General features: G+C 61.7%; 1 protein-coding gene across 1 annotated transcript in view; it reads right to left on the bottom strand.

The window, feature by feature from the left end:
• Nucleotides 1–5,227: 5,227 nt before the first annotated feature.
• The window catches only part of EFNB1 (ephrin B1), a 55,754-nt gene continuing 48,881 nt past the window's right edge, over nucleotides 5,228–12,100 (bottom strand). Inside the window, exons 4-5 of the mRNA XM_087749218.1 lie at nucleotides 11,324–11,452; nucleotides 5,228–10,384 (exon numbers count right to left, since the gene is read on the bottom strand). Of these exons, the coding sequence (XP_087605344.1) occupies nucleotides 9,996–10,384; nucleotides 11,324–11,452 (518 nt within the window). The 3' untranslated portion in view covers nucleotides 5,228–9,995. The remainder of the gene's footprint in view (nucleotides 10,385–11,323; nucleotides 11,453–12,100) is intronic.

The following is a 12,100-nucleotide window of genomic DNA, read 5'->3' as shown; positions in this document are numbered from 1 at the left end:
GCAGTCACAGTGTTCTTATCCCCCTGCGCCCCAGGGACCGGTCACTGCTGTGCAGGCAGAGGTGCAACCAAATAAACGGGGTAAAACCCCCCGCCGGGGTCCCGAGGCTGGCTGAGAGGCAGGACCCCCCCGGCTCGTGGGGTGGCCGCAGCGCGGACATTTCACATTTACCGCTCATCCTCCGTCAAGACGAGAAAAAGGAAAAGCTCTGTGTTTCCTTCAGACCCTGTTCCAGCAGCTGGGGGACCCTCGCCAAGGGTTGTGTTTCAGTAACATTAAAACCTTGCACATAATTAATTTACGTTTGCTGTAGAGCAACACTTGTATTCATTCCTTTTTAAGGAATGAAAAACTACTGGATTCGTCCCGAAGCTCCCTGTTTTGCCGAGCCTCACCCCACTGGAAGAAAACTCCCTCCCTCCTCCCTCCCCTGCTCTCCAGCACCCTCCTGAAGGTCCTTTGCCTTTCCCAGCCCCGCCGCCCCTGCAGCCCAGCCCTTTCCTCTTGCCCCGCCAGGCTGCTGGCAACCCGGGGGGTTGTGGACAGGAGCCCCTGCGTGTGCCCCGGCCGCTCACCCCTGCCCACGGACAGGCTCTCCGCCGGGACGCGTCCAGGGAAGAGCCATTTCAGGATGCTGGAAGCCCTGCCAGGGGAATAACCCTGCAATCGTCACCCTGGCCTTGGGCCTGCCTGCGGACAAAAAACCTTGGCAGCACGTGATGACTTTCTTCAAGCACTTGAGATCAGCTGGTTTCAGCTCCAGAAAACTGCTGGTCCTTTGTGCGGAGCCTGGGCTGGGCTTTTTCTCATCCCAGATTTGCTCTGCCTTCGGGCACAGATGGCTTCGCTATCACGAAGAACAGTGCTGCTTGCTGCATATAAACATGGAGCAAGTGCTGGATCCCAACCCACTGCCTTGGCACCCTAAGCCACACTTTCCTCGTCCTCGTCCTCCTCCTCCTCCTCCTCCTCCTCCTCTCCCATGCAGTGCCCAGTGCAGAGCCAGCCAGCAGCAGCCACCAGCCCCAGGGCAGGGACCAGCGTCCCGCACGCCCCAGCACCGTCCGCGCTGCCCGCGCCATGGGCCAGTGACAAACGGCCCTCCAGTGCATTGCCGTTATTGCTCTCATTACGGAGCCCGCGGGACTCGTTGCATACCACGACAGCCTAATGGATCTTCCAGGCTCCTCTCCGTGCGAGCGTGGAAACCAGGTGCAGCCGAGCTGGTGGATGCCGCAGAAACCCTGGCTGTGGGAAAAGCCCATCACCTCGACCAGGGGAACCTGTTAGTTATTTTGGATATACTACAGGGAAAACAAGGATAAACTTCCCAATCCTCATTGCAGCAGCTGGCCCAGCCAAGGTTTATTAAAAGGGATTGCTGTTATACAGTCTCTTACAGACTGGGTTTTTTTCAGATGCTCCCCTTGGAGTGGATGTGGAAATGCCGGAGGAGGAGGCTGGGTGGGCTGGGAAGGGCGTCTGTGTCCGGGAAAGGGTTGCAGCAAGGGGGGGCAACGGGGTGTGATAACGGAGCAGGAGCTCCGAGCGAACTGAGAACGGGGGCTCCCTTGCCCTGCCTACCTTTGGTGCAGTCAAGACGCAGGGCAACACAGCTGGGGCCGGGATGAGCAGGGGGCTGAAGGCACCGGTGCTCTGGCTCCATTCCTGATGCCTCCCAGGGCCCGCTGATCCCAGGGATGTGCAGCAGCAACCACTGCTCAGGGCCTTGCAGGGAGAGGGAAGCTCCAGGGGAGGCAATGCCTCGGCAGTGCTGGAAATAGAAGGGCGAGGAGCGGCAGGGAGGGTGGGTGCAGTTGCGAGAGCACCCTGTGAGGCACCAGTGCTGCCGGCACAGCGCTGGTGCATGGAGTTGCTGCTGCAGGCTCGGTCACTCCAGCGCTGCTGCCTCCCCTGCTCGCACCCCCCGGCACGCCGGGACAAACCGGGCGATCCTCGGGAGGCGCCTACATAAACGGAGAGATCAGAATACACCAAAAACATCTGAAAAGCATCAAGTCTCTCTCTGCGGTCTGCTTTCCATTCGGGGAGGTTGCTGCCAGGTTACATGGACCCGCTGGTATGCGAGTCTGTGGCCACGGGGCCAGAGGTGGCCCGGGAAGCTTTGCTCTGATCTCCCCATCCGTAACAGCCCGACCCTCCCCTGCAGCACAGGGATGCTGTGGGGTGTGCGGCGTGAGAGGTGATGCTGGCACCCTGAGCACGCATCTGCCCTGCATCCGACGGCACCGCTGGCAGCCTCAGCCGGTGTCCGGGCATCCGGGAGGCTGCACGGTCTGGGCCTGCCCGGGCTGCTCCTGCTCTGTGCTCCCCCGTGCTGGGGTGGCCTGATGCCCCGTCTCCAGTCGAGCCTCGTCCCAAACCGGAGCTGGAAGTGCTGCAGATCTGTTATTCCCTGATCAGCCGCCCCCGAGGCAGTTTGAGCTTCCCATCATTTAACCAGGTCACACAGGTGCTTCCCATACGGGCTTCCCCGGAGCAGAGCGAGCACACGTGGGGTGCCACCCTGGCCATGCCAGCCGCGGGCTGGCTCCCGCACCGGGGCCGTGGTGCTCCCCAGCATCCAGCCGTTGCAAACACTCCGGCTCTGCTGACCTGGCAGCTGCTTCAGACCCGAGTGGGATCTGGCCAAGGGCGAGTTAATAAACTTGACAGAAAGCTCCTTTATGTTAAATAATTAAAATAACTTATCCAGTCCTGATGGATGTCCAAAAACATCAGCAGCTTTGCAGCTTTAATGAACTTTCCAGATCTGGAGGCTCCCGGGCGAGACCCTGCTGATCCCCCTCGCCACCAGCCGGCCCTTGGGAGCAGAGCCGCCAGGCGCTCGCATGCCCTCGGCTCCCATGTCCCCGTGGGTGCTGGCACCGTGGCTTGACGTCCTCTCCCCACTGCAGCCGGGGCGAGGATGCTCCCAAGCAAAGCCCTTCCCAGCCTGGTGCTTTTGCAGGACCTTGCATCAGGGTGCGAGCAGAAGGGGAGCATGGCAGCTCCCCCAAGCCCCGTGCACCAGGGATGATGCAGCTCCGTCATACCCGTGCCCCATGGGACCCTGCTCTGCAGCAGCCTCCGGACACACACGGGTCGGGGCGCTGGGGGAGATCCCGCGGATCCGACAGGGTCTGCCCTGCTGTGGGTGTCCCCGAGCCCGTGCCGGGTCCCTGGCTGGGCCCACCCGGGGCAGCCCTGGAGCCGGGAGGAACCTGCCGCGCTCCTGCTCCCCGGCCGGGTGCTGGGTTACAGGAACCTGTTAAAGTGCTTTTCTCCTTCTCTGGCAGGTCCGAGCAAGTTTGGCGCATACAGTTTTACCCTTTGGGCATCAGGGACCAGCAAAGCTGTTTAAAATTAAAAGCATTATTTAATTCACACTGGGATCAAAGCATGCAGAGAAGAAGGATTTTCAAACCAGCAAACCACATATAAGCCCGTCTGCCACACCCAAAGGCCCACTCCCCCCACCCTGACCCCGATCCCAAGCAGCCCCTGCTCGGTCCTGCAGACGGCTTGGCACGAGCCCTGCAGCTCGGGCTGTGCCCCGAGCACCTCTGAACCAGCCTGCTGCGTTTGATCTCCTCGGCCCACCTGGTCTCTCACCCCTCGCACGCTGGCCATCCTCCACCCTCGCTCGGTGCCTCGGCCTCATTTTTCCTCCGAGACCCCATAAACACGATGCATCCCGTCATGCATCCCTGCAGTAACCACGTAGCACAGCATCCACAGCCCCTGATGGGGCAACCTGGATTGAGGCAGACACGCTTTACACCAGGCAGGCAGAACTTCAACTCCTCCGTCCTCTCCTGGAGCAACTGCTGGGCAAGCTCAGGGGAAGCTGGCCTTGCTCCCCTCCTCTGGGTGCCCTCTGCACCCTGGTTTTCCCTTTGCCTGCTTGCGGAGAAGGCTCATTCTTACCGGCTCATTCCTACCAGCAGGTTGCTCAGAGCCTTCCTCCTACCCTGGGCTGGAGACTGGCGAGGTTGTGGTGCCCCAGCCTCCACACCGCCACGCCGGTCCCCTGGGATCTGCAGGGAGGGAGCACCCAGAGGCTGCAGCCTCTGCCCAGGACCTCGGTGGCCAGCACTCACGCTCCTGTATCATCTTGAGTCCAGCCTGGCTGGCAAGCGACCCCTTCCCCATCATCCTGCTCCATCCCTAGCCTGCATCCCACCTCCCATGTCCTGCATCCCGCATTCCACATTCTGCATCCCAGAGCCACACCAGCAATGAGGACGACATGTACCCGCTCCAGCACTGCCCTTCCCAGGACCTTTCTTCTTCAGCTCTCCCAGACTCCCTGAGTTGCCTCCGCACTGTCCCGTGCTCCTGAACGGCTGCCCCCAGGAGAGGGGGCATGGATGAGGCCGCAGCCGTAGCCACGGGGCTGCACTCGCCAGGGGAGCAGGCAGAGGGCAGGGGAACCGTCCCGTCCTGTCCCGTCCCTGCAGCGAAGAGGTGTCGGAAATCCAGCAAAATCAGAAATACTGATTGGCTCCAGGCTGAGCAACGCGGCTGAACAAACTCACCGAGCGTTTCCCATCCACACCCCACTCCTCATCCATAATTTATAGTGTTGCATGGTACTTCATAGCAATGCAAAGTGCCGTATGAAAGCTGGTTATAAAGAGCAAGAGCAATGACTGTGGTGGAGCCCATTTTGGAGCCGGCTAAAGCACCATCTGTCAAGGATTTATTACCATCCCATTTCCTAAAATGACTTTTTAATAACTTATCAAACGAAGGTACATTGAGGAATGACTAAATAAATACCAGTCACTAGACAGGACGAATGTCGCTGTCCTGCACCATCCGCTAACGGCTCCCACGAGGCTCTGCCTGCGCCCGAGCGCAGGAGCAGCCCCCCGCGCTGCCGGGGGCTACGGGCGCACCACGAGGCCGGGGACCGTGCCGGCACGGCGGCGGGGCTGGCGGCTCCGCTCTCGGGTGTTTGCCTCGGGGGAGCTGGCGGCCTCGGAGGAGCCTCCAGCTGCAGGGACGCAGTCACTGGGGCCGTGTGAGATGCTGCAAGTATTAGACCGAGATCCCCAAATGTTTAATGCTCACCAAAATGAACCCAACAGCTCCCTCCGACACCAGCAGAAAAAGCCGGCGATGACCAGCGTGAGCTAACTTGTCCCAGATCTCTTCAGACCAGGCTGTGATTTCAAAAGACAACCTGGGGCAGCAAAAAAGCACACAGGAGACAGCCGGGTTTCCATAGGAAAAAAACCCTTTTATTTAACAATATATCAGGTTCCATCACGGCTCCATGGAGTTCAGATGCCACAGAGCTGGTTACCGATGCCGATGATATGCTACTGGGCGGGAGAGCTGGGGAGAAGGCGAAAGGAATCAAAAAGAGGAACATGACACGAAAAAACAAAAGTCTGCAGCGCCAGGGAGCGCGGCCGACAGGACCCCGGCGCCCGGCACCGCCAGAGCCGCGCGCAGCAACGCAGCCCCACCGGGAGCCGAGGATGATCAACCAGCGCGGGATTGCCGAGCCCCGCTCCGGGACGTGCCCGCTGCAGCAGCCTGGGGACCGGCCGCCCCCCGAGGAGGTGCTGGCACAGGGGGCCCTCGTTCCCTCTGTGCCATGGCGTCCCCCCGCACCGCTGAGCTGCGCGGTGCCCAAACCGCTCCTGCTGCTCGCCAGCGGCAATTCCCGGCCCTCGGTCAAAGCCCCCATCCCGTGTGCCCTGCACTGGCAGTGGGACTGGCTGCATCCAGGCTCCAAGTCCAAATCCACCTCTTGGCTAACAGCAGTGGAGGATGGACAGGGAAAATCTGGCAGCCCAGATGCTCCAGCGGTGCTGGCACCGCGGCAAGGAGCCGGGCACGGGGCCGGGGCAGCAGCCCCGCGGCTGGTTGATCGCGCGACGCGGGGCTGCCCGGGAACGCGAGGATTCCCCCCTGCTTGGGACACAGGAGCGTAGCGAGGGTGTGGATGCGACGCTGTGGGATGTAGACGTGGTCACGGCTCTGAAATGTGGGAGCACGCGGTGCGGGCGTGCTGGTGCGTGGCGCAGCCGGGAGGGAGGGAGGCCCAGCCCTGCTCCGGCACCTCCAAACCCCCCAGGGCAGCAGAGGGGCGACAGCCCCCCTCACCCTCTGCTGATATAATGCAGATTCACAGGCAACCGCCCGGCTCCTGTGAGCAACTGGGATTACGAGAAGCGTCCAGCTGCCTCCCGGCTGCCCACGGGCAAGTGCCAGGCATGCCGGTGACACCGGAGATGGCTTCGGTGGGCACGGCCACCTCCCCAAGGGCAGGAACCCCTGGCACTGCCCTGCACAACACGTGGGCGCTGCTGAAGAGGAGCGAGTCACCCCCGGCCTGGGCCCCAAGCAGAGAACGGGCTACGGCATACTTGCGGTTGGCAAGTGGAAAATAGGGATAATTGGGGAAAGGGATCTGCAACAGGAGCAGGTCCACAGATCTGGAAAAGCAGATCAGGATCTCAGGATGCTGCACTGAGTGACACACCCCGAGGTGCATATTTTTTGGTTAAAGATAGAAAAGGAGATAAATTTGATGCTCCTTTAGTTCACCTCGTGTTATCAAGTCTCTTGACCGGGCTCAGGCTGGGGCTGAAAGCTCTGCCTGGACCCAGGATGGCCAGAAAAGCACTGGGAATGAGCCAGGTCCGACCCTGCTGCGAGCGCCAGGGCTGTGCCGGCGGCAAAGGGCACAACCAGCCCCGCTGCGCCGCGCTGGGGGCAGAGCTGGCGCTCCCGGCCTCGCTCGCTGCTTGGGGCCTGGCAGATCCTGCATTATATCGAGGGCACGGCCCCCCACCCCGTCCTGACCCCCCGGGGGGCGCGAGCCATTCTGCCCAGCAGCGCCCGCACACCAGCACAGCCCTGCGGGGCAGCTCCAGGGCTGAGCGCAGTATGACAATGTTTTACACCCGTTCTTGTGGTTAAATTTTTTTTTTCTTTTTTTTTTTTTAGTTCTCATTTGTTTTTCTAAGAAAAAGCAACCAGAAAATAATTCAGAGTTTATACAAAACATCTTTACATTATTTCTTCCAAAAAAGACTAGTATTTACACAAACAAAACGGGGAAAAAAAAAAACACCAAAAAAAAGAAAAAAACAACCAAACTTCAATGCTTTCAATGAAAAGAACCGAAGGGACACACTCCTTTTCAGGACCCAGCAGACCGAGGTGCTCAGCAAAAACCAAGAGTTCAGATTTCACCCTTTCTTCACATATTTACAAGGTTTCTCAGCTGCCCCCAGCAACAGGAGTGGAGCTGACGGGGGCCGCTGAGCCGCAACCCGGCTGGGGACGGCCACGGCGCCGCGGGGCAAGAGCCACCGTGGGAAGCCACCCCGTGCCATCGGTTAGTTTTTGGTACGACCCGTGGCCAGACTCCTTCCTCTCCCCTCCAAAAATGAACCAAAACTAAATCATCCCCCAACTGCCTCCTCCACAACAGCTGCCACGGCGAGAAACCCCGCGTGGATCAAGCACCCTCCACTGCCACTGCCACCGCCACCGTCACCGCTGCCACCACCACCCAACCCGGGCTCTGCCCGCTGCAGGAACTGCAGGCTGTGATTTTGCAGATGGAGGAGGGCACCGGTGAGGGAAAGGGGGATTTTCTTTAAGACACAATTTTCTGTGATTTCTGAGAGCAGACCCCGTCCCCGGCAGGGAATGGGGGGTCCCGGCTCGGGTGGCTCCCGGCCCTTCAGCAGCTGCCCAGGGCGGGCAGTGCCGGCACGGATGCCACGGAGGAGAGGGGGCCAAAAGGTGCTACATGGCAGGGCTGCGGTGGTGGGGCCCGAGGGAGCAGGGAGAAGGGCTGGGCAGGGGGGAGCACCTGCTGCGGCTCTTCTCCCCCCAGTGCGGCAGCTGGTGTAGGGCCCTGGAAGCCATCCTCACCGCGGGATGCCGAGGGCGGGAGGAGAGCTGGGGCAGCCTGCTCTGCTCCAGCCCGAACTCCTGCCTTCAAAATAAAAATAACAAGGCGACACCCAGGGATGCTCCCGTCCTGCTCAGGACCGCAGCCAAACCCCCAGCGCAGCATCCGAGCCGCCGGGTTTCACCGTCCCCTGCCCTGCCCCTCTTGCCGCCCCTGCCCGCTCCTCATCAAGGCACTTTTGCAGAGCAGCTCTCTCGCTCTTTGGGCACTTCCTAACGCGGGTTTCGGGGCTGGGGACACGCAAGGACAAGGCAGGCCAGGCAGCCCCGTGCCACCACAAACCCGCCGCGGCAGCGCGGCGAGCCGTCCCGGTGGAGCAGCACCGCCTGCCCCACCTGAGCACCACCCACCGCCACCCTCCCTGAGCAAAAGCAGCTACTTCTGGAAGGAAAAGAAAGCGAGGAAGGAGGGGCGGCCACCGGCCCCCAGGCTGGGACAGCCCGAGGACAGGCAGGTGGCCAGGCACCACCACAGGCACTGCCAGCCCTGCCATGCTCGCCGGCATCAGCTACGGTGCTGGCGGGTCCTCCCGGGAAGAGGAAGCTGGAAATGATCGCACCAGAAGAGCCCCAAGGCTTAACCCCTCCCAATTCTGGGCAGGAGATGGGCAAGGCAAGGGCAGAGCGAGCCCGGGCTGCGGGACCCCCGGGAGGCGGCACGGCTGGGTGATGCCCCTGCGCCAGGAGCGTGGCCGGGCGGGGGCAGGCGCTGCCGGGGGCCGCTCCCCAAGGGCAGGTCCCACAGAGGGGCACCGGGTCGCCCTGCGAAACCAGGCGGGTGGAGGAGCCTTCAGCTCAGCTCCCAGCCACACCAAGCCCAAGGGCTGGCCTCCTGGGGGGCTTCCAGCCCCGAGCACTGGCCTCCTCCTGGCACCCCCAGCTCCCCCCGGCACGGGCTGCGGGTCGGGAACGTTTGTTTTCCAGTTTTCCTTTCCAAGGAGAGCCACCCACAGCACCAGCAGCTGGGGGATGGGAACGGGGGCTGCAGCTACCCCCTGCCCTCCCGCCACCACTCACCACTCCCCGCTTCGTTTCCAGCAGGCTCAGCCCCAGCCCGATGGAAACCCTCAGCAAAGGCTTTTCTCCGCAGCAGGACACCCCCGGGGGGTCGGGAAGAGCTGCCGGCCCCAGGCTGCTGCTCCGCACGGGGCAGGAGGAGCACCCGGACTCTCGCGCACTGAATGCTTGAGACATGGTATAGATATATTTTTTTTTTTCTTTCTTTCTTTTTATAAAGAGACTAAAACAAGAGTCAACAGCTACGAACACAAAAGTTTAAAAGGGCAGTGGCGGGAGCAGCGGGGTCTGCCCCGTGGCCGGTGGGACGGTGTGCTGGAAGGAGGCGACGGCGTGTGCCCGAAGGCGGCGGGTGGCGGGCCGGAGTCCCGCCCGGAATTCACAAAAATAAAAATGTTACAAAAAATTAAAATAATTATAATAATAATAATAGTAGTAGTAGTAAATCGGGTTTGCCAGCTTCCTCCCTGCACAGTTGTCTGCATCTTGGCACCTAGGCAAGGCATCCTCCTCCTCCCCCCGCGGCTGCTCGCTCCTCCTCGGACCGAGGCTCCTCGCCGCGGCCCCGGCGTCGGTCCAGGCTCCGGGACCCAAGCGGCAGCCGACGCGGCGCCAGGCGCACGGGCACTTCACGCAAGGACGTACGGGTGAAGCAGGGAAATCCCAAAACGAAAAGGGCAGGTGGAGTCTCCGGGTTTGCCAGCGGTGTCCGAGCGAGCACGGAAAGGCACGGCACCCGCCCCCCGGACGGCCGCAGTCTGGAGAAGAGGAGGATGCTGAAGGCTCACCCTCGAGTCTCGGGATTACAAAAGCTGAGAACTACAAAACTAAATACAAAGGGGAGAATCAGCGCGCGAGCGAGCCATCCGCTCTCCGGCGCCGGACCCTGGCGCTCCCTGCGCCGTGCCGTGGGGTTCGTTTCGCTTCCTCCCTCCTGGCGCCAGACCGCCCGTGGGGAGACCCGGGGGGCGGCTGCCCCCCGCGCTCGGCGCTCCCGTGCTCCTGCATCGGCGGCTTGCCCAGGCTGCTCCTCACACCTTGTAGTAAATGTTGGCTGGGCTCTGGGGGGGCATCTCCTGGACAATGTAGACGGGGTGCCCGTAGTCCCCGCTCACCTTCTCGTAGTGCGGGCAGTAGTTGTTCTCTGTAGTCCGTAAGGGGATGATGATGTCGCTGGGCTCCGAGCCCGCATTCCCACTGCATTTCGGGCTGGCCAAGGTGCTGAGGGACAAGGCTGCGGCTCGCTGCTGCGTGTGCTTCCGGTGCCGCTTGCGGATCTTGATCAGGAGGACGACGAGGAAGATGATGATGAGGATGAAGATGACGCAGCCGGCGCCGATTGCCGCGAAGACAGCCACCTTGGAGCTCAAGAAGCCGTCGCTGGGACCTTGGGGCTCCTGGCCATCCTGGTTGACGGAGCCTGCAAGGCAAGGGAGAGGGGAGTCAGAGGGGCCCTGCGCAGCTGGTTCCATGCTCCATCCATGCACGGATCGCGCCCTGCGGGGCGGGCGAGCCCTCGATCATGGTGGGTGCTGGGCAGGGCAGGCAGGAGCCCTGGGCATCTGCAGAGGAGGGACCATGCACCCTCTCCCCCTTTCCATCTCCTGGCCGACGGGGCAGAGCGCTGCTTGTGTCCGGGGGATGACCAGTCCGGATCCCGGGAGACTTTGCTCTTCACAAGAAACCTGGATGCTCTGGTGAAAGTGGGCTCTGATACCTGGAGCCCCGTGATATCCGATTACTGACCCCCGCCTCCTCCTGACCCCCAGGCTGGGGCAGCCCCAGCCCCCCGAGGGGAGAGTGCTTGGCTGGCCGTACCGGGCGAGAAGAAAAGAGAAACTCTTCCCTACTTCATCTGATTTCACTTTTCTCTCAGCAGGGTCAGGAACTCAGGAAACCACCTTCAAAGGGCTTTCACACTGGCTCAGCTCAAAAACCCAAGGACCTCACCTCCTCCAAGCCCTCTCAGATGTACTGTGAGGAACAGATGGGCAGCGAGGAGGAGGAGGAGGAGGAGGAGGAGGAGAGTGCTGAAACAGCACTTCCCTGCAAAGCTCCTGCCAGGACATACCGGAGCTGGGAAAACAAACCCGAGCTGCTCCGCACCACAGCCTGGCTGTCTGCAGAAGGCGCAGGGCTGGGGCGAGGAGATGCTGCGAGCAGCGGGGATGGCAGAGACGGGCACAACGCTTACGGGAAACCCATCTGCATCCCTGCTCCAGCGCTCTTGGAATCCCCGGGATCCAGGCAACAAGCCCGGCTCGGAGCTGCTCTGCCGGCAGCAGCTGCCTGCCAAGCCCCGACCCCGCTGGCAGCAGAGCCCCCAGCCCTCTCCTGGGGTGTCCCTGGCAAAACCTACCCGGCTTGCCGGGCTCCTCCACCGCGGGGACCTTGCTGCGCGGGCTCTGCGTGACGATTTTCACGGTGTTGTCGGACTCCTTGCTCGGCCGACTCGTCGTCAGCTGCTCTGGGATCACCGCGTTTGGATCTGGGAAGGAGAGGGAAGGGATGGATGAGAAACCTTGATTCAACCTGGACGGCAGCAGCTCGCTCCCCTGCCTGAAGAACAACTGCCCCCAAAATCCCAGCCGGCCACCCGCCACGGGGTGCAAGGGCGACGCGGGAGCAACGGGAGCTGCCGAGAGCAACAGAGCAAGGCTGAGCTGCTCCAGGGCTTGTGGGAAGCAGCTTCCCCACCCTAATCCCCCCCGCTTTTATGTTTTCTGAGCTCCTATGCGTGGGCTGGGGCAAGTTTCTTGCACAGGCAGCGGGAGGAACGGGAAGGGAAGGGAGCCTGCCAAGGCTGAAGCACTGCTTCTTCTGTTTATTATAAATATTGGCCCCAAAGTGAAAACACAATAATGAAAAGCAGCCACCAGGAGCTCTGCATCCGAGCTGGGGGCTGAAACAAGCTCGGGTCATCGCTGGGGCTGGGCGGCCCCCGGCAGCTTGGGACGGGAGGTGTTGGGGAGCTCCCTCCAGGAGAAGAGCACACGCTGCCACTGCACCACCACCAGCGGTACCCTCGGGGCCCCACTGCCACCATCGGCCTGGGCTGTCCCCGTACCGTGGTGGCCACCACCACCGAGAGCTGCCAGGACCAGCGCTAAGGCCTGCCCAGCTTGAGCCCCTCCTC

This window comes from Nipponia nippon, unplaced genomic scaffold, assembly GCF_047370975.1.
Source record: "Nipponia nippon isolate SJK-2023a ecotype South Korea unplaced genomic scaffold, ASM4737097v1 scaffold_12, whole genome shotgun sequence".
NCBI classification, from domain to species: domain Eukaryota; kingdom Metazoa; phylum Chordata; class Aves; order Pelecaniformes; family Threskiornithidae; genus Nipponia; species Nipponia nippon.
The sequence above is the reverse complement of the archived record's forward strand: the minus strand, read 5'-3'. Positions and strand labels throughout refer to the sequence as shown.